At 32.9% G+C, this 23,882-nt stretch overlaps 1 protein-coding gene across 2 annotated transcripts in view; it reads left to right on the top strand.

Annotated features, from left to right (window-relative positions):
* LOC149772993 (serine/threonine-protein kinase Nek9-like) overlaps positions 1–23,882 on the top strand; it is a 183,278-nt gene that overhangs the window by 67,150 nt on the left and 92,246 nt on the right. The window contains exons 15-21 of one of the 2 annotated variants that reach the window (XM_089946951.1): positions 146–192; positions 689–850; positions 1,556–1,661; positions 11,026–11,187; positions 13,921–14,094; positions 15,647–15,697; positions 18,774–18,806. In XM_089946951.1, the coding sequence (XP_089803077.1) occupies positions 146–192; positions 689–850; positions 1,556–1,661; positions 11,026–11,187; positions 13,921–14,094; positions 15,647–15,697; positions 18,774–18,806 (735 nt within the window). The remainder of the gene's footprint in view (positions 1–145; positions 193–688; positions 851–1,555; positions 1,662–11,025; positions 11,188–13,920; positions 14,095–15,646; positions 15,698–18,773; positions 18,807–23,882) is intronic. The other variant, XM_089946952.1, reaches the window with a different exon arrangement.

Here is a 23,882-nt window from a genome sequence, read left to right as displayed (position 1 = left end):
GAATATGTCAAATTCTGTCTCGTTGCATTGAGAATATATAAACAACCCTTCAATTTACTTATTGTTGTGATGTTTTCATTTGTGCCCTTTAAGCCTTGACTTAGTTCTCATAGTTATTACAACATATAAACAAATTTTTTCACAGGGAGACTTGGTCAAGGGTCAGAAGATGATTTTGCATTGCCCCAAAAGGTGAGTTGTAGAGGTTTTTATAACCACTTTTATCTTCAGTCAGCATGATTTACTATTCTATAATTTTGATCCCTTACTTGAATGAAGAGCGTGGTAGATTTAGGTCATGGGACTTATTTATTGAAGATAAAAACACTGAAAATCAGCAAGAGAATTTGTTATTATTGATAATATTGCAAAGTCACTATTTTGTATGGGATATCAGTTTTCATGAATTTGTCCTTAATAAAAACCACTAATTTAATGATCCAGTGAACATCGATCCTTCTGCAGAAACATCATAATTCCTTGCTCATTCAACAGTTCAAATTATGATATAAAAGTGATGCATTGCAAACAATGAATATTGATACCTATGAAAATAAATTAATTTACAGTATGCACTTTTACTTCACTTGTTACATTTTATCCCCCATAAGATATATCTTTTTTACACATTCCATGGGCTTTGCTTATATGATTTATAACTTGTTAATTTTTTTATTACATGTTTCAGGTTAACGCCCCTAAGAAGCACATAATCAAGCACGTCTTTGCAGGATCTGACGGAACATTTCTTACTACAACAACAGGGCGACTTCTTGCTTGTGGAAGCAATGAAAATAATAAACTTGGCTTTAATTCAGAGACCTCGGGTCTCAAAAAAAGAAAGCCACAGGTCAGTGGTCTTTATTTTTACTTTAACATAAGTAAAGTGAAAAAACAACATAAGAATAAGCACATTCATGTACAAAGTAGACCATTAGCAATGCTGATTGGAAGATAAACCACTTTTTATCAATACAAGGGTTCAGATTAAGCAGTGTTACTATATTAAATTTTTATGATAAAGAGAATGAAAAATGATTTTATAACCATTTAATTTTCCTAAGTATACAATTTGATTTGAAGAGACTAATTCATTAATTTCTCTTACTCTCTTCATTATTGCTTATGGAAGAAAATATCACAAAAATATGCCAGGGTTCTGTTTGGTAAAGAAAGATGCAAAAACTTTTCTTTCATTGATTATTCTTTTCCATTTTTTATGATAAACTTCTGCATTCATTTCTTCATTAGTTAGAAACATATTAATTGTGGGGAAGCAGCTCTTGTAAACAAAATATTATAAATGGTACAGTTTAGTTTATTTCCCCTTGGCCAGAAAAACAAAGAGATGCTATTCCTTGAAGTGGTCAATTAGCTACAATTCTGTCAGATCTTGCTAGGTTCAGATTCATAGCAAACAAAATAACTTCTTAATCAGTCATATTTTTTAAGTTTGAAAGAAAAGAGCAAATGTAACTATTAAAACTCTACAATTAAAAAATGAACTTTTCATGAGACATGCTTGATTGATGCAGTAACATAATTTGTTTTTCAGGTGTATGATATTCCCTGTAAATACACATTCAGTCTAGTACGGCCCCTCATGAGGTATCACATTGTTTTTGTAGCACCTGGAAAAACCCATACTGCAGTCATTGATTGTAAGTACAATTTTGGGAATTTTCTTTCATCTTTCCATTTCAGATACAAATACTTTTTTGCTGACAGTGATTGTTAAACTGAATATTTAAATTTTTGGGCAGTTTCTTGACATAGTGGTTACATTGGGATCAGTGTGTGGATATCCTGCAATATGTTTGTTTGTCTGTACAGGATCTGTATGTCTGTATATCCACACCCTATATTTACCTCAGGGCTGTTCTAGTAAAACATACATAGGACAAAGGGAAGGCACTCTCAATGTGGATTAGTCACCATTAGGTATCATTTAGAATCTACTATCGTTTTTCATGTGAACTCTTTGAGTAAAAAGAGTATCTTGCCATATTTATACAAAATCGTCATTCCTGGGTATCATATATATTTAAATTTAACATCCCAAGATGTTAAAGTTTTTTCTTTCTATTTCCTGTTTGCATTTGGAATCTAGCTTTAATATGAACTTATTTTCATCAGGCTAAATAAGCGCCCTCATTATGAATGCTTGCAGACCATGGTCAGTGTCTTGTTTATGTAATATGGTATCTTCCCAGTGCTCCTTAAAGGCAAATTTCATATTTGGTTTTATGGGTATGAATTAGTGAGTCAGCAAGGGTAATGCTGAATTCAAACATTTGTGCACTAAACATGCGGCAATACTGATTTTTGAATTAAGCTATACTTGAGGAATTAGACACAACTCAGCGCCATATGAGCTTTATGACAACTTCAGTCCAATTATATCTCTCCCTTGATAAGTTGTGGACAATGAAGTAAAAAAAAGCCAGACTACACTTTAATCAAGGGTGCAAATTACCGAGGGACCTAAAAAAAACAAGAAGTAATGCCATCCCTGCTGGACATCAAGAAAATTGCAAAGGGGGCTGGCAACTGGTCAGTTTCATGGCCAGATTCTTGTTTTGCAATCATCTTGGGAATAGTTGTCAATAGAGCGCTTTTTTCAACAAAGTTGTTTTCTGTATTAATTTATTTTCAAGATGCCAAACTTCAGAAAGACCATGAACATTATTCCAACCGGTTTCAACAGCCTTCATGTGTACGTATATTATGTAACTGTTTTTTGTTATTCTTGATTAGTCTGGTTTCCTGCTTCATATGCATCCATGTTGCATTCCACTATAGCATAAAAAGCTGGCAACCAGACTAGTCATCGATTCAATTCACAACCAAATAAGATTTCTTGTTTCAAAAACTAGGGATATTTATTTCATGAAACAGCCCTTAAATGTTGAAACTCATTTTTTTATTGTTCTGTCAGCAAAATTTTTATGCCATGATTTCATTGCAAGTAATAGTAAAACATCTCATCCTTGAGGAAATCTGAGTGTCAGTTTCTCCAAAATGAACCATATCTGTGAAATAAAGCTTTGTATTTAACCAAGTATTCATTTTGCCTGGTTGCCTTGCTATTTTGATTACATTATGAATGAGGAAGGTAATTTAATTATATTTCGTACACAATAATATTTATAATGGTTTTTCATTGATCAAATGAAATGAGTTGACCTCATATACAACTTGGGGCTGCTAGCACATATGCAGATAGGATTTGCGTGCCTTTTAGCTTTTCTTTTTCCAGCAATTTATTTGATACAAAAGACATAATGCGATAATACAGAGGAGGTCAACTTTTAATTCAGTGCAATAATTCAGCATATACTTCAGTAAGTCAGATATCAAAACATGGTCAGCAATTAATTAGGTTCTCACAGAAATGCTTGCAGACATAGCTGTTATAGTAGATCAACATATTTCACATTTGAATACAAGAGGGCACATTTCTTTTATGATGGCTACACTGAAACCAAACTTGATGATAGAACTAAAACACTACTTTCACTTAATAAAAAAACTATTTAACTGGTATTTATTTATTAAAGTACTGATTCCATTAGGCATTAGTAATATTTTAATTGATTGAAATTTCATTGAATATTGTTATTTACAATTCATTAAGAATGTCGTTTGGATAGAAATTTTAACAGAATATATCACTTCTTATTAAATGTTGATAATTTCATAATGTTGACTGAAATTTCCAGATCATATCTACCATTTTTGCTGATGAAATGAGCAATATATCTAGGTTTCAGTTACCAATTTTGATTGTAGTTTTCTTAATGTTCAACAAATAGGAGTACATTTTCTGGGATTTTGTGGTTGAAACAATGGGATCTGTGCCCTATGTTATAAATCGGTTTGTGAGTTATCAGGGCACAAGTTATCGAAGGAGTGGTGTATTGAAGCATGAAAATTGAAGAAACAACAGAGTAAATAACAGTCTTGACATTTTAAAAAATGATATATGGAGTTGAAGAATAAAAGAACTATGATTGAATCAATGAATAAAAGTGAATATTTATCAAAAGCTTTTACATTCAGACTTTCAAATGCTGTATAGATACAATAGAATAAGTTTTGCCATTTCAGCCAGGCAATCAACAGTGTCATGTAGGATTATATCTGCCACCAAGTGTATCATTTCTTAACAATCTTAGTTTTACTGATGATATGTCATTGATAAGTCCTTCTATCGCAGGAATAAGGAAAATTTTAAAGATATGTGAATAATACGCATTTGAGAATGATATCATCTATAATACAAAAAAATCGGTATGCGTGGTCTTTCGGTCAACTTCTTTCAAATTATTGTTTCCTTACCCTGTACATTTTAATGTCCATTCTCTTATGTATGTCAACAGTTATACATATTAGGGTCATAATTTAAAATATAATTAGTCAGATGATGAAGATGAGGCATGACAGATTTTTGTGTTCTCAAAAAAACATGCTTCTATGTAAATTTAGGAATTGTTAATTGGATATATGCAGCACAATGTATTGAACTGCTCCGGTGTCCTAGTGGTTGGAGCATCCGCCCCGGATGCAGGAGGTCGTGGGTTCAAACAACAGCCAAGCCATACCAAAGACTTATAAAACTAGCAATAACAGCTGCCCCGCTAGGTGCTCAGCATTAAGAGATTAGTGTTAGGACTGCTAGGCCTGTCGTCAGGATAATGTGACTGGGTGGGACATCATGCTACATGTCTGCAGCATGATGCCTCAGTGCTAGACATCACTATAAACTGTCACACTGCAGACATCGTAGCGATATGACTGGAAAATTGTTAAAGTTACATTAAAAATCTTAATCACACACACACACACACACACACACACACACACACACACACACACACACACACACACACACACACACACACACACACACACACACACACACACACACACTGTATTGTGCTCCTCTGTGGACAAACTTTAGTGAATGTACGAAAAGAAAACTTTTCAGTTTCTTCTAAGCCTTCCAAGAGGGAACAGTGCCTCCAACATGTTTGTAAATTATAATGTATTCAGTTTTTATAAAGTAGTGAGAAAGCCTGTGTTCTCAATGATGACAAAAATATCTTATAGTAAGAACCGTATCTTGAAATCTATGTGGAACTATGACAGTTTATTTAAATTATCGTATTATTAGTAAATGGAACAAATTACTCTTTAAATGTGGTATTTAATTGCATTCTTAACAATGCAGGGCACAGTTGATTGTTGTAGATGTGTCTGTATACTTGTGCATAAAATATCTATGATCTTTAAAATACTTTTATTTTATATCTATATATTAATTTAGATGTATGGACTATGTAGTCTGAAATAAAGAATTCTTATCTTATCTTAATGGTAAAATGTGTCAGAATGTTTCACAACCAGTTACTGATTGCTTTGAAGTATAAAGTAGAATACTAATCCTTACATGATTGTCACTTAGTATGATAACCATCTAAAGTGCAGTGAAGAAAAAAAATTAGTTAAACTCTTGCAGCAACATTTTGCTGTGTGATCACCCTTTGCAAGTACTTATACATTTTGGCAATAAGCTTATTTTAAGAACATCATTGTTTCATGTATCACTGGCCTGGTGTTTGCCAAGGATTAAACAAGAATTGTGCAAGGTGTATTTGAAGATAAAAGCAAAGAAGAATTATTGATTTTATTGTTACATGGTTGATTAGCAAGTCAGCTGTTGTAAGAGCTGATGTCCTTCAGAAGTAGCAAGGTAACGACAATGTGTAGTCACTGACTGTTGGGATATTTGAAATTAATGTTAGTAGATCCTTTTTAAGCAACATTATTTTGCTTTATTATGGCAATATCTTACTGATGGTATGGGAGCTAAGTGCTTTTCTCAAGAACACACACAGGCAGCTAATGCAGGCTGGCTTGGACAGGCATTGATCCCATGATAATGCAGGCTGGCTTGAGCAGGCATTGATCCCATGATAATGCAGGCTGGCTTGGGCAGGCATTGATCCCATGATAATGCAGGCTGGCTTGGGAGGGGCATCGATCCCGTGATAATGCAGGCTGGCTTGGACAGGCATTGATCCCATGATAATGTTGGCTGGCTTGGACAGGCATTGATCCCATGATAATGTTGGCTGGCTTGGACAGGCATTGATCCCATGATAATGTTGGCTGGCTTGGGCAGGCATTGATCCCATGATAATGCCGGCTGGCTTGGGCAGGCATTGATCCCATGATAATGCATGCAGGCTGGCTTGGACAGGCATTGATCCCATGATAATGCAGGCTGGCTTGGGCAGGCATTGATCCCATGGTAATGCAGGCTGGCTTGGGCAGGCATTGATCCCATGACACTTGGATTATGATTTTCGTGCTCTACCAATGACTCCTCATAGAGTTGGAGCTAAATGAATTTTTAAAAAAATCATTCTCACATTTTTGCACAGCTGTGGCTGGTCTCAAAAATGACTTTGCTGTGTTTTGTAATTGGAATCTTATTTGGTCATCAGACTAAAGTAGAAATTTTCTTCATCATGCATTTGTGATAACAAGAGTCAAGATCTGTTGCCAAGTGAAGTGCAACTCATTCCTATCAGTTATATTTTTTCCCTACTTTTTTATTTATTTCTTAGACTGTATATGCCATGTTCATTCCATTGCTTAAACCTGACACAGGTTTAACTTAAGAAAAAAGGAAACAGTTCACATAGTGATTGACACAGGTTTAACTTCAAAAAAAAGGAAACAGTTCACATAGTGATTTACACAGGTTTAACTTAAGAAAAAAGGAAACAGTTCACATAGTGATTGACACAGGTTTAACTTAAGAAAAAAGGAAACAGTTCACATAGTGATTGACACAGGTTTAACTTCAGAAAAAAGGAAACAGTTCACATAGTGATTGACACAGGTTTAACTTCAAAAAAAAGGAAACAGTTCACATAGTGATTGACACAGGTTTAACTTAAGAAGAAAGGAAACAGTTCACATAGTGATTGACACAGGTTTAACTTCAAAAAAAGGAAACAGTTCACATAGTGATTGACACAGGTTTAACTTCAAAAAAAAGGAAACAGTTCACATAGTGATTGACACAGGTTTAACTTCAAAAAAAAGGAAACAGTTCACATAGTGATTGACACAGGTTTAACTTCAGAAAAAAAGGAAACAGTTCACATAGTGATTGACACAGGTTTAACTTAAGAAAAAAGGAAACAGTTCACATAGTGATTGACACAGGTTTAACTTCAAAAAAAGGAAACAGTTCACATAGTGATTGACACAGGTTTAACTTAAGAAAAAAGGAAATAGTTCACATAGTGATTGACACAGGTTTAACTTCAGAAAAAAGGAAACAGTTCACATAGTGATTGACACAGGTTTAACTTCAAAAAAAAGGAAACAGTTCACATAGTGATTGACACAGGTTTAACTTCAAAAAAAAGGAAACAGTTCACATAGTGATTGACACAGGTTTAACTTCAGAAAAAAAGGAAACAGTTCACATAGTGATTGACACAGGTTTAACTTAAGAAAAAAGGAAACAGTTCACATAGTGATTGACACAGGTTTAACTTCAAAAAAAGGAAACAGTTCACATAGTGATTGACACAGGTTTAACTTAAGAAAAAAGGAAATAGTTCACATAGTGATTGACACAGGTTTAACTTCAGAAAAAAGGAAACAGTTCACATAGTGATTGACACAGGTTTAACTTCAAAAAAAAGGAAACAGTTCACATAGTGATTGACACAGGTTTAACTTCAGAAGAAAGGAAACAGTTCACATAGTGATTGACACAGGTTTAACTTAAGAAAAAAGGAAACAGTTCACATAGTGATTGACACAGGTTTAACTTAAGAAAAAAGGAAACAGTTCACATTGTGATATTCTGACACTTTCATGCAAATAACATTTTCTGTACTGATAGCTGTATGCATGGTATATGAAGGCAATGCATTTTTAATTTTGTATGCATTACCAAAAATTAGCTTGTTTTGAAACTTGACATGGATGACTGTAGAATCTGAATTTAATTGCCATAAAACAAGCAACAGTTGATTTGTTTAATATACCACATGTACTCTCAAATAAGTCCATCTGCAAACTGCACAGACCCAGATGTTATGTTAGTATAAGTATATTATGTTAGCATATTATATTAGTATATTATGTTAGTGTATTATGTTAGTATATTATGATAGTATATTATATTAGTATATTATGTTAGTATATTATATTAGTATATTATGTTAGTATATTATATTAGTATATTATTGTTATTATTTTATATTAGTATATTATATTAGTATGTTATGTTAGTATAAGTATATTATGTTAGTATATTATGTTAGTATATTATGTTAGTTTATTATGTTAGTATATTATGTTAGTATATTATATTAGTATATTATTGTTATTATTTTATATTAGTATATTATATTAGTATGTTATGTTAGTATAAGTATATTATGTTAGTTTATTATGTTAGTATATTATGTTAGTATATTATATTAGTATATTATGTTAGTATATTATTGTTAGTATATTATATTAGTATATTATATTAGTATGTTATGTTAGTATAAGTATATTATGTTAGTATATTATATTAGTATATTATGTTAGTTTATTATGTTAGTATATTATATTAGTATGTTATGTTAGTTTATTATGTTAGTATATTATGTCAGTATATTATGTTAATATATTATATTAGTATATTATGTTAGTTTATTATGTTAGTATATTATATCAATATATTATGTTAGTATATTATGTTAGTATATTATATTAGTATATTATGTTAGTTTATTATGTTAGTATATTATATTAGTATATTATGTTAGTATACTATGTTAGTATATTATGCCTATTGACCACAGAACAAAGGCCACTGATGACTTCTCTCCATTTCACTCTGTCTTTTGCCATCTTCTCAATCTCAATCTAGTTGTATCACACTGTCTTCATCTCCTGCTCAAGTTCTCAGCACCAAGTGTTTTTGGCCTTCCTCATTTCTTTTTGCCCTGTCTAGTCTATCACGATGATTGTCTTGTAATGTTATTTCTCAGTTTCATCAAGGTGTATAATATCCATTTCCATTTTTGTTTGAAGATCTGGCCTTCCATCTCTCCCTGCATTGTTCTATCCCAGTGTTTTTCGCTCCTGATTGTATCAGGCCACCAGATGCCAAGTATTTTCCTAAGGCATCTGCTAGTGAAACTTGCACCTGTCCTTTCAAGCTCTTTTTGTATCTTTATGTTGCTGAACCATATTGCATCACTGGCCTGACATTAGAATTGAATATATGTAGCTTGGTTTCCAAACTTTGTTTAACTTTTCAAAAGCAGTTCTAGCTTTCCCTAACCTGGTTTTGATATACTGTTCTGTGCCTCTCATTGTACTCTTCATGCTTTTCAAGTGTGAAAAGTGCTATACTTCCTTTTTTTCCCCCATTTTATAGCCTGATTGGGTGAGTTGATCTGTAATTTATCTTCATTACCTTGGTCATCTGTACATTAATTGGCAAACTTATTCCCTCAGGTGTTTTATTCTAGACAAGTAGAGTTCTCTTGCATTGGATCTTGGCCGTATGAGAAAAGAAGTCCAGATCATCCATTTATTCAGAACACATCAGCTGTATGCCATTTCCTTGTGTTGTGGTTTTTATAATTCAATATATTGCCAGTATAAATTGAAATGGTGACAGCAAACATCCCTGTATCACCCCGGTTCTGATGTCAAACCAATCCAATAGTCCTCCTTTATGAATTACTTGACCCTTGGTTCCTTGGTTTGTATTGTCGATTGATACAGTTACTTTCTTTGGCATCTCATAGTGCCTTTGTATATCCCATAGACACTCGTGATTCAGGCTATCAAAAGCTTTCTCAGAATAAAAGATTGACATATGTAGAAGAATTCCACTAAATGGATATTTCACTGATGATTCTTGGTGTCTGAATTGGGTCTACAGTGATCTTTGTAGTCTAAAGCCTGCTTGCTGGTCTTTAAGCTTTGCATCTTCAACTGATTTGCATGTTTCAAGTATTACACTGTTGATTACCTCACCATGGAGTGGAGAGAAACATAATTCACTAGTAAGTTTACATTCACTAAGTTCGCCTTTCTTTGATATTTTAGCAATAAAGCCTTCTTTCCATTCCTTCTGTATTTCCTCAGTTCCCAGATCCTTCCTGCCAGCTTGTATACCATTTCTGTTGATGTATTTATTGATGGCTGCTTATAGTACTTTTGTGGGTATTTGATATGGACTTAGAGCTTCATGCTTGTTCAGCATTTTTAATAGCTTTCTTGTGTTTGTTTGTCAGCATTTTTAATAGCTTTCTTGATTTTGTTTGTCATCCTTTCACATGGAACTGGTAATATAACCTTAGCTGGCAGAAGTTTTGGACTATTGGAAGGTGCTGGTCAGATAATAAGTTCCTGAGAATGCCTTAACCATATTTTTACCTGCTCTTCCTGTTCTGGAATGAGTTTCCATTGCTTGTCATTGATTGGTTTGTCTACTCTCTTTTCTCTTCCTCCTATTTCCTTTGTTAACTCACCTAATTCATTAATAATTACATGCTTAGCTTCTTCTTGCCTGTGTTGCTAATTTTTCCATATGTTGATTTTCATTCTTTGCTGATACCTTTCACTTTTCTATGCATTTGCAAATATGTTTTTGCTGTCACTTTTTCTGCTCTTGTGTGGGTGTTAATCAGTACTGTTTTAAATTCTCTACTGCTTCTGTATATTTTGCAGTCATCAAACTAGTCCATGGGTTGTGTTGAGCTCTAATGTAGGTTAGGATTTCCACACAAGTTTCTTTGTATATGTCATTCAGAATTTTCTCTGGACAAAGATGCATGTCTTCTTGTTATGACGTCATTTTATCACATAAATATTTCCACATTCTCATGGAACAGCTCAAATATATGTATGTGGGGATATTTACAACCTTGTTACTATTACTCACTGTTATATCTGATTAAATTCTGTTTTCCTTGTTTTCAGTGTATGGACACCTGTACACATTTGGGTCCAACAAGTATGGGCAGCTAGGTGTGGGTGATTTTAGGAAAAAAGCTAGTATTAATTATGTTCAGCGTTTTCTGAGTGGATACCGTGTAGAGAGGGTTGCCTGCGGTGATGACTTCACTGTTGTTGCAACTAATGGTAAGCGATTACAAACAAATTCAAACGTGATGTTTGTCATGTATTATCTGCTCTATGTCTGTAATGCTCTTTTTGTAGGTGGACTGGTGCTTATATGGATTTTGATTATATAAATAAGTCTTTGCAGTTTTAGAAAAATGATGCCCTCAGGCGGTAATGCAGGGTCTGTTCTAGAATTTAGTGAACAAATTATCCAACCACATTGAGTAAAGAATTCTCTTGAAAAAATGGGATTTAATGAAGTAATAAAAGTAGGAATCAAAATATGATGTTCATTTTTGTATACATTTAGTTGATATTTTGTTGTAATTTTCAGAAATGACTTGAAATCATGCATCTGCAAATGCTAGATTAGACCCTACCAGCTGCTTTGTGAGTTCTTGTTTAACTGAAGCTCTTTCTGCCAAAGAAATTATTACTGTATTTTCTATACAATAACATAAATCAAACTGAACAATGTAGACTCAGGCTGGTCAGGCTCTGTACAGTTAATAACAATTCCCATTTTTATCCAGTAAGAGTACCACCCACCCACCCACCCCACTATTACAACATTTTGGCACTGTGTAATAACAAACCTATCCCCTCTGCATTGAGAAATTTATTAGGTCTTATTATATGTACAGTATGTTATCTTGGGTGTGAAAATTTTCATGGCAGTGTCTGATGAGCTTGCACATTGGTTACACCAAAGCAAAAAGTCCAACTGAGACACCATACAGTACACATGCAATAACATATCCATTGCACATTGGTTACACCAAAGCAAAAAGTCCAGCTGAGACACCATACAGTACACATGCAATAACATGTCCATTGCACATTGGTTACACCAAAGCAAAAAGTCCAACTGAGACACCATACAGTACACATGCAATAACATGTCCATTGCACATTGGTTACACCAAAGCAAAAAGTCCAACTGAGACACCATACAGTACACATGCAATAACATGTCCATTGCACATTGGTTACACCAAAGCAAAAAGTCCAACTGAGACACCATACAGTACACATGCAATAACATGTCCATTGCACATTGGTTACACCATAGCGAAAAGTCCAACTGAGACACCATACAGTACACATGCAATAACATATCCATTGCACATTGGTTACACCAAAGCAAAAAGTCCAACTGAGACACCATACAGTACACATGCAATAACATGTCCATTGCACATTGGTTACACCAAAGCAAAAAGTCCAACTGAGACACCATACAGTACACATGCAATAACATGTCCATTGCACATTGGTTACACCAAAGCAAAAAGTCCAACTGAGACACCATACAGTACACATGCAATAACATGTCCATTGCACATTGGTTACACCAAAGCAAAAAGTCCAACTGAGACACCATACAGTACACATGCAATAACATGTCCATTGCACATTGGTTACACCAAAGCAAAAAGTCCAACTGAGACACCATACAGTACACATGCAATAACATGTCCATTGCACATTGGTTACACCAAAGCAAAAAGTCCAACTGAGACACCATACAGTACACATGCAATAACATGTCCATTGCACATTGGTTACACCATAGCGAAAAGTCCAACTGAGACACCATACAGTACACATGCAATAACATGTCCATTGCACATTGGTTACACCAAAGCAAAAAGTCCAACTGAGACACCATACAGTACACATGCAATAACATGTCCATGATACACTCTAACTTATAATTAGCATAGTCACCACATCATGTGACATTAAATATACTTGAAATAAATATACTATTATTCTTTACTGAGCTTTATTCATAATTGGAATCCTATTGCACATAAATATATAGGATGAGTTAAATCATATCATGAAGCAAAACAAGGATGTCATAAAGGCATGACACATCTCCTTAATGATGATACATACCGCTTGACAGCAATTGATGGTTAAGTTTGTGGTACAAAATCAGGATTTATAATAAAACACATTAAACAGCATGGAATGAAGTGCAAGATATTTCACATAGTTGCCTTTTAATGTACTGGTGTGGTCCTTGATTATTTAGTGTCACCACAATGACGTTGAATTGTTTCGTAAGATTGTGGGGGGGGGGGGAATGTATGAATGAGTTAATTTATATAAAACTTTGCATAATATATGTAAACCATGTCATATATATTCAGACTGTTTCCCAGGGGTAATAATGCAAATTGAATATGGAGATGAAATATTATGGGTCAATGGGGAATTGCAAGTAATTATCTTGGCATTAGAATTGGGTCAAGGCTTTTTTTTAAATAGTCTTCCCTGGGACACCAGAATTAGATCAATCATTTTTAAAAGTACTCAATGAAGGGGTTTGATGAATTTCTTGTAATTAGTGGAATGCATTGTATATCTGGAATTGTTTAAACTGCTGTGTCACGTACATTTTGAAAATCCACCTCACCTTTGACATGTCTCTAGACCACTGAGGTGTGAACAAGATGATGAGTCATTTCTTAATATCTATATTTACAACGTATATTCAGTTTAGAATAAATAAAATAATATATTTTAGCCTGAGAAGACAGAAATAATCTTTTTTCTATTGCAACTAATTGTAATGTAGTTTGTCAAACTATATATCAGTACAAAGATGCTTTAGGCAATATAATGAACTATTATGTCTGTTATCGATCATGAAAGTTTTAAAATCCTTAACGCTGTAGCACATTGTGTTCTCTGTCTATCCATCTTATTACTTATGTAATTTCCAATGGTCCTGTCTAGATAATCAAGTGTACTCGTGGGGGAATGGTGAGAATGGACGTCTAGGTTTGGATTTTGCTGACCAGGGCAAAGGTCCAAATTCTCAGTCAACAGCAAATCCACGGCCAATATTTGGATCACTTCATATTGTGCCTGCTCTATCTGCCCGACACTGGCACACCATTCTTATTGCAGGTAAGCAACAAAAATATGATTTTCAGGTATCTTTATTTCAGATAAAGGCTCTGATAAAACAGATATTCTGATAAAACAGATGTTCTGATAAAACAGACAGTTTGAAGGATACCTTAATGATAAGAAGTTTTTGGACAGTAAAAAATAATAATTATTTTTTATGTTCCAAGACTTATATTCAAATAAAAAAATAACCATTTTGGTGACCCAACACTTATACAGATGCAAAGCTTTTAATGCAAAATTGTCATGGTCACAAAATATCATACAGCTGTGACCAGCTCTTGTTCAGTTACAATTACCATGTCAGTTAACTGTTTCTAACTGCAAGGATTTGTTTTTGTTTTCTTTTGCATTTGCATATTTTCCGCTTTCTCTATCATGAAATAAAATAATGTAACTGAAGACTTCATAATTAAGTGATCACATAACGGGATACCAAAAATACTGTATGATTATATAATGGGATACCAAAAATACTGTATGATCACATAATGGGATACCAAAAATACTGTATGATTACATAATGGGATACCACAAATACTGTATGATTACATAATGGAGTACTAAAAATACTGTATCATCACATAATGGGATACCAAAAATACTGTATCATCACATAATGGGATACCAAAAATACTTTATGATTACATAATGGGATACCAAAAATATTGTATGATCACATAATGGGATACCAAAAATGGGATACCAAAAAGACTATATGATCACATAATGGGATACCAAAAATGCTGTATGATCACATAATGGGATACCAAAAATGCTATATGATCACATAATGGGGTACCAAAAATGCTGTATGATTACATAATGAGATACCAAAAATGCTGTATGATCACATAATGGGATACCAAAAATGCTGTATGATCACATAATGGGATACCAAAAATACTGTATGATCACATAATGGGACAACAAAAATACTGTATGATCACATAATGGGATACCAAAAATACTGTATGATCACATAATGGGATACCAAAAATACTGTATGATCACATAATGGGACACCAAAAATACTGTATGATCACATAATGGGATACCAAAAATACTGTATGATCACATAATGGGATACCAAAAATACTGTACTTGCACCTGCATATTATGCTTAGTGTTACTTATGTCTTTGTCAGTTCATTACAAGATTTATATGCTGATTTCCCAGCATTCATTGCTTTTGCAGTTGGGTTTTTATCCTGTGTTACCAAAATTGATATATTTTAATTTATGGCTTCATGACATGGTAAAATATCACATTTGTGTACCTCATGATGAAAATAAATCTGGTATTGGTGTAGAAAAATGAAGTATTTTTAACTTGATCTTTATTTGCAGTTGGTTTAATCATAGCCTTGTGACTGATTTGATTTGATTTTATAGACGTCATTATTGTCTTGCCTCTTCCAATGAAAATATGTCTATTTTTTGTAATGGATAATGTTTATCACCTTAAGGTTATAGCTTGCTTTCTTGGCCACTTTTATTTTGTATGCAGTTTAATATATATCAGTCTTTTTTCTTCTTCAATAAACAGAGAAAGTTGTAAACCAGAAGACCTTAAAATCCAGGATTTCATGTCCAAAATGTAAGTATATTTATTTATTATAGCTGTTAACTACTTTCATGTCAGTCTTAGATAACTTACGTTTTGTCTATTGTAAATGCAATTTTTTGTAGAAACATCTAATATGCATGTTAGTAAGAAATTATTTACTAAGTTACTGTGGTCTACTAACATGGCTTCTTTAGAAGTGATATTTATCGGTAACTGTGTGAATTCTTGCACCTACATATCTTTGTATTTAATATTTTTGTTCAGGAAGGTTTTAAAGATTCATGCACAGAATTTCTATTTGTTAGTATTATTTTCCATTTTCACATCTTACTTCACACCAGAACCCATTCAACTTACTAAGTGCTGTTGTACTTACTAATATAGAATCAAATGTATAACTGCATTTATCTGTTGATATAGAATGGTCTTTCCCCATAAAGTGCCTCTCTTACAGTATGCGTATTGCATCATTGTTAATTATATTTTGGGATCAGACATTAATCATTAGCAGGAGGAAAACAATCAGCATTTAAAAGGAAGATTCTGCACTCAGTATTTTGGGGTATTGTAGGGATATTAAAAATAAAATGATAAGAAATTGTTAGAAATTTGTAATGGATAACACAGAAAAGAGTGTAAAATAACCAGAGATCAGTTTAAGTGACATATAGTGTTATAACTATATGGTTTAAACTAAGTAGTCAAAGGAAGTGAAAGCTACAAGTTGAGTAAAATCAACAAGTGATTTATTTCTCTAAGTTACACAGTAACTAAATTTAAAAGGAACCTGTGGTATTGTTAATGAAATCCCAAATAATCCGTAAAGCTCCATCACAAGTCCGAAGTTTAGAGTGTTCTGAATGAATTCCAAAATTGTAAATGTTGCTGGACCAATAGTCTTGAATAGTTTGGTGAAAGCTTAACTGTGACAATATTTGACAATGTATTTAACTGCCGCATATCTGGGACAATCTGTTATTATCGCTCACCATTCCATCGAGCAATGTTGACAGTCAAGTAGAGATCACATAAGTCTGCTGATGAAGTCCTTAGCCTGAGGATGAAAGCTTCAGGTTAGCTTTCTCTATTTTTGTGTGTAGGTAATTGAAAAGTTAAATACATTGTCAAATTTTTAATAGATTGATGTACCAACGGTCTTGATGTATCACAATGACATAAACCAGAATGTCTTTGAATAAATTCACAATAATCCCAAAGTAGTGTTGTTGTCCAAAATGTCAGTGAGCACTTTGTAACTTGAATAAATAATTTTTAAATAAATGATTCCTCACAAATTATTTATGAACACAGTTAAAAGCTCTAATAATAGATTCCAAAAGACAGATATTTAAATGGGAAAGAACAATTTTGTTTACCTCATGTTCATATACTAACTCTTACCCGTCATATGATTCAATGGTATTTTTAGGAAAATTTAACTAATTTGTAAACATTTTTAGGCTTCTAGAACATTCTATGTTCATAAACAGTTCTTGACATTGAACTCAAATATCAGTAAAGAGATTATTTATAACTTACAAAATGACAAAATAACTTGAGAATAGTCGTATAGTCAAAACCTCTACCATCAATTACACACAAAGGTCAAGCACACAATACAAATTAAATGTACATGACAATAGTAGTCAAAGTATAAATATAAATTCTAAACGTTAAGTAATCAGTTATAGACATATCACTTAGTTTTCTTTAGCATTATATTAAATTGGATCATGAGATGCAGGTTTTCATCATATGGGGAGTGTGAACAGTACTAATAAGTATCAGCTGCCTGTTGAATTAACTTTAAGCTCTAATCCTTTGACTTTGGTAAATTAAATATAATGGCATTATGATATCATTTGCAACATTTCAGGTGGTTTAAATATTGAAAGGACAGATGTTTAAGACTTATTAACAGCAATACATTTTTGTAAACTAAACTTTTTACAGCCTTTTAAAATGGCCTCAACCATCAAGCCATCTGTAGCATTGAGTTTTTTTCCCCACTTATCTCAGAATTCAATTAGCTTATTTTTTATATTGGGCATAATACCTGTATCAGTTTGAGCTAGAAGTCATCACTCTGCCATACAGTAAAATGCCAGTATGGATTAGAGCTAGAAGTCATCACTCTGCCATACAGTAAAATGCCAGTATGGATTAGAGCTAGAAGTCATCACTCTGCCATACAGTAAAATGCCTGTATGGATTAGAGCTAGAAGTCATCGCTCTGCCATACAGTAAAATACCTGTATGGATTAGAGCTAGAAGTCATCACTCTGCCATACAGTAAAATGCCTGTATGGATTAGAGCTAGAAGTCATCGCTCTGCCATACAGTAAAATGCCTGTATGGATTAGAGCTAGAAGTCATCACTCTGCCATACAGTAAAATACCAGTATGGATTAGAGCTAGAAGTCATCACTCTGCCATACAGTAAAATACCTGTATGGATTAGAGCTAGAAGTCATCGCTCTGCCATACAGTAAAATGCCTGTATGGATTAGAGCTAGAAGTCATCACTCTGCCATACAGTAAAATGCCAGTATGGATTAGAGCTAGAAGTCATCTCTTTGCCATACAGTATAATGCCATTATTAATTAGAACTAAAAGTCACCTCTGTGCCAGAAGTAAAATGCCAGTATAGATTAGAGCCAATAGTCATATCTGTGCCAGAAGTAAAATGCCTGAATGAATTAGAACTAGTAAAACTTTGACATTTAGTCCTTACAAAATATGTAGTCATAGAAACGTAGAAACAAAGCAAAAAAGTAGAACCAGCCATATCATATTAATGTATAAGTTGAATTCAGATGCAAACAACATAGACCCAGATCTGCTGTAGCATAATGTTTCACCAGATCTGTGTCAATGCAATTTGTTACAACTAATCAGTAGAACAAACAACATGGATACTAATCTGCCAGTGAATTATGTGTTGGCAGATCAGGCTCTTTGGCATTATCAGTTGTGTCTTTGGTGTTAACAGTTGTGTCTGTAAATATGTACAGTACATGTGATGCAATATTCCAGTCTTATGAAATTCGAGTTTGTTGCCATTCTCTTCCAAATGTTTGGCTTACAATTTTCTTTTTCATGAAGACTTAGCGTCTCCACCTAACTTCAGAAAAGCAGGTAGGTTTGTCATGCTTAAGTTGATTGCTTCTTAATGGACTAAAGTTTCTGCTCATATAGTCATGCAGATTTTATTATGTATTTAATAAATACAGAAGAAAATGATAAGAAAAAAATTATCTCTTACCTTGGAGGAATAATTTGCTTTTTAATACTTCTGGGTGTTTGCTCAAAGGTCTTTTAAATCTTATTTCTTGACAATTAAGCCTTTTCAAAAAATCTTTTGGTGTTGAATTGCCACTGAGATGGCAGCAATATAGATTGCTTTATAAATGTTTCCAATTTTGAACCATATCTTAAAGTTTTTTAAACCAGCCCAAACTTAAAGCTTTGAAACTTGTATTGAAAGCATGAAAATCAATTAACTTAAAAATGAAAATGAAATGATTTGAGAAAGGTAGGTTCAATCAAATTTTTTATCTTGTATTTTTCAATTGTATTTTATATAACAAATTGTTTTCAGATATTTTGAGGGATTTTTTTCCCTTTATCTTTTAATGTATGTACCTTTTTAGGAATGTTAACAGCTTGATGTTTTATCTTGTAGGACTACGTGTTTAGGTTTATTTGTAAGGGTTTATTTTCCTGAAGATTTTTGCAATTTTCACCTGTACATTTTTGAATGGTAACTGTTAATCACCATTATATAGCCAGGATTGTGCTGTCATGCCATTAAACCTTATACATGCATGGATACATTAAACCATATACATGTATTGATACTTTAAACCATATTCATGCATAGATACATTAAACCATATACATGCATAGATACATTAAACCATAGACATGCATAGATATTAAACCACATACATGCATAGATACATTAAACTGTATACATACATAGATACCAGACATATTAAGAGCAAAGACAGTATTTGCCAGGCTTGTCCAAAAATTTTGCTCGAAATTTTCAGATGACTATTTGCCAACTTTATGCCTAACATTAGACATAATTTTCCCATAATTACTCCATACATTTGTTTGGCCATTATGAATTTCCAATTGTTTAAATACTGCATAACCACAAAAACACAAGACAAAGAAAGCTTATCTCCCAGACTTGTCAAAACCCTATAACTGAATCCTTACCCAAAGTCCGTGCCATATATTATATCAGTCCCTCACACTGTATGTTTTTATCATATTGTGGTATATAATTCAGCACATCAGACCTTTAAAGCAAAATATATGTAGCCTTTGCCTGAAGGTTTAAAAATATTACTGGCAGCAAGAACCAACTTTATTATCATCCCTCTTAGACTCATAATTGTGGCTTACAGGCTAGTATTTTGGTAGTTAGAATTCAGATATTCCTAGCTGAAACAAATGAGCTTGAAGTTTCTTACCAGTGTCATTTTTGGAAGTGTCTTGAAAGTTTTTTTTCAAAATATGAACTATGTTAGTGACCACTGAAAACAGCCCAATGTTTGGTAGTTGAAAATAGTACGACTGTCAAAATGCTGTTAGTACTGGAAAAAGTTAATTTCAAGACCTGATTTTTCAGGACTTGTTTATGGACCTAACCAAATAAGACTTCACCAAATAAATTTACAAGGACTACCCATCATTAAGGTATTATATATTTCCAAGTTAGAAAATCTGCTTGTTACTAATTGTATTAAACAGTAGAATAAAATATGCATGTTAATTTTATTAAACAGTAGAATAAAATATGCATGTTAATTATATTAAACAGTAGAATAAAATATGCATGTTGACTGAAATTTCTATAGCATAGTTTCTTGAAAGAAAAACTTATATTTATAACTAATTAGTTTAGAAACAAATAATTTGTATTACTAATTAGTTTGAGGAGAAGCCAATTAATTATGAAAGGATAATACCAATACTAATGTATCAGCAAATCCAGGACCCAAAATGGCACATTTATCAGTATATTTAATAATTAGGTATATCAATGTTTTCTTTTTTATCACCACTTTTTATGCCGCCTTTGAATGTATTTATATTGAATTTCATAAATATTGGATCTTGACATTTATATTTTGGGGGAAAAATGTCCAGCAACAGCCATTGAAATTTTGGTATACGTGATACATACGTAACAGTGATAAAGCACACTGCACATTTATAAGGGCAGATACTTTAGCGTTTTGATTGCTGACATTGATGCCTGCTTGCGAGTTGCAGCCTCATAGGGCATAATTTGCATGCATTTTCATTGATATTGCTTGTACTTCATTATGCATACTTTCCTCTTACAATATTTCCATATTATCCAGTTCTGTGATAACCATCTATCATATCATATAGTTATTTTTCTTATTTCTGCAAATCCCAGAAACATGTCACCTTTTGTGTTTATGTGTTATAAACAAACATTTTTGTGAAGGTGCTAATGCACAAGTGTACATGTTTTGCCCTTGAAGGGAAATATGTCAGCATCACAGTAGAAAAATGATTGAACCGAAATAATATACCGTCAGTTTGATCTCTTTTGTTGTCTGCGTTCAATCCCTGGTTCTGAAGTTTCGGTCCATCTAATTGTTTGTGTATATATATAAACCTATTAAGCCTGACTTGATATAAAAACCTATTAAGCAGCAGTAGTTATAAAAACCTATTAAGCATCACTAGTTATAAAACCTATTAAGCAGCAATAGTTATAAAAACCTATTAGGCAACACTAGATATAAAAACCTATTAAGCAACACTAGATATAAAAGCCTATTAAGCAGCAATAGTTATAAAAACCTATTAAGCGTCACTAGTTATAAAACCTATTAAGCAGCAATAGTTATAAAAACCTATTAGGCAACACTAGATATAAAAACCTATTAAGCAACACTAGATATAAAAGCCTATTAAGCAGCAATAGTTATAAAAACCTATTAAGCAACACTAGATATAAAACCTGTTAAGCAGCAATAGTTATAAAGACCTATTAGGCAACACTAGATATAAGATCCTATTAAGCAATACTAGATATAAAAGCCTTTTAAGCAGCAATAGTTATAAAAACCTATTAAGCAGCACTAGTTATAAAACCTATTAAGCAGCAATAGTTATAAAAACCTATTAGGCAACACTAGATATAAAAACCTATTAAGCAACACTAGATATAAAAGCCTATTAAGCAGCAATAGTTATAAAAACCTATTAAGCAACACTAGATATAAAACCTATTAAGCAGCAATAGTTATAAAAACCTATTAGGCAACACTAGATATAAAAACCTATTAAAAGCAGCACTAGATAGAAAAACCTATTAAGCAGCACTAGATAGAAAAACTTATTAAGCAATGCTAGATAGAAAAACTTTTTAAAAGCAGCACTAGATAGAAAAACCTATTAAGCAGCACTAGATAGAAAAACCTATTAAAAGCAGCACTAGATAGAAAAACCTATTAAGCAGCACTAGATAGAAAAACCTATTAAAAGCAGCACCAGATAGAAAAACCTATTAAGCAACCCTAGATATAAAAACCTAGTAAGCAGCACTAGATATAAAAACCTATTAAAAGCAGCAATAGTTATAAAAACCTATTAAAAGCAACACTAGATATAAAAGCCTAATAAGCAACACCAGATAGAAAAACCTATTAAAAGCAGCATTAGATAGAAAAACCTATTAAGCAGCACTAGACAGAAAAACCTATTAAAAGCAGCACTAGATAGAAAAACATATTAAGCAGCACTAGATATAAAAACCTATTAAAAGCAGCACTAGATAGAAAAACCTATTAGGCAGCACTAGATAGAAAAACTTATTAAGCAATGCTAGATAGAATAACTTATTAAAAGCAGCACTAGATAGAAAAACCTATTAAGCAGCACTAGATAGAAAAACCTATTAAAAGCAGCACTAGATATAAAAACCTAGTAAGCAGCACTAGATATAAAAGCCTATTAAAAGCAGCAATAGTTATAAAAACCTATTAAAAGCAACACTAGATATAAAAGCCTAATAAGCAACACTAGATAGAAGAACCTATTAAAAGCAGCATTAGATAGAAAAACCTATTAAGCAGCACTTGATAGAAAAACCTATTAAAAGCAGCACTAGATAGAAAAACATATTAAGCAGCACTAGATATAAAAAGCTATTAAAAGCAGCACTAGATGGATAAACTTATTAAGCAACACAGGATATAAAAACCTATTAAGCAACACTAGATATAAAAACCTATTAAGCAGCACTAGATATGAAAACCTATTAAAAGCAGCACTAGATATATAGACCTATGAAGCAATGCTAGATAATATGAAATGAATATGGTCAGTGTTTAAGGAATAGTCAGCCCTTTGTGGTGTTTAAGGAATAGTCAGCCCTTTGTGGTGTTTAAGGAATAGTCAGCCCTTTATGGTGTTTAAGGAATAGTCAGCCCTTTGTGGTGATCAATAAATGGCTATCTCCCTTCTGTTTATTTTTTATCTTTGTAAGTACTGAAAATTATATTTTTAAAACATGACCATATCATGGGGTTTGAGATTCAAAAATAGATTTTTGTGTAACACATACTGTTATAGCAGGTATGCAAAAGGACAGTCTTTCATGATGATTTATTAAAAGTTTTTCAAATTTCCCCTTCTAAACAAACTTAATTTTTGTATGCTTCATTTATACCAGTTTATGACTTTTTTAATGTGTAAACCATATTTTGATGGGAGTTTTTGAAGCCATTCTGAATTTCTGGCCTTGATTATATGTTGATTCAGCAGTAAAACTTTGGTTGAAATCAACAAAGATTGTCTGCTTAACAAACTTGTTTTAGCTAATCCTAAATACCTAAATAAAGAAACCACAACAGTCTTTCTCTTCACATGTCCCTCTTGATACAGACCACCCCTTTAAGAAGGCTACCTTGCCCAACACCATTGTGTCACTATCATGAAAGACTGTCATTTTGCATACCTGCTATAACAGTAAGTGTTACACAGGAGCCAGATTGAATAAGGTGGTCTTGATTAGTGAGTAGCGTTAGCTTCGCCCTGGCTAGGATGTCTTTGAGGTTTATTGGTCTCAGATAGATGACTGCAGGTTTGTTCGGGAGGATTAGCTTCTGTGGCAATCAAAGGTGCAAAACCTGTCAACATATGATAGTGACCAGG

The sequence above is a fragment of the Sinohyriopsis cumingii genome, unplaced genomic scaffold (genome assembly GCF_028554795.1).
Source record: "Sinohyriopsis cumingii isolate HCF-2022 unplaced genomic scaffold, ASM2855479v2 utg000938l, whole genome shotgun sequence".
NCBI classification, from domain to species: Eukaryota; Metazoa; Mollusca; class Bivalvia; order Unionida; family Unionidae; genus Sinohyriopsis; species Sinohyriopsis cumingii.
This window is presented reverse-complemented; position numbering and strand designations above follow the sequence as displayed.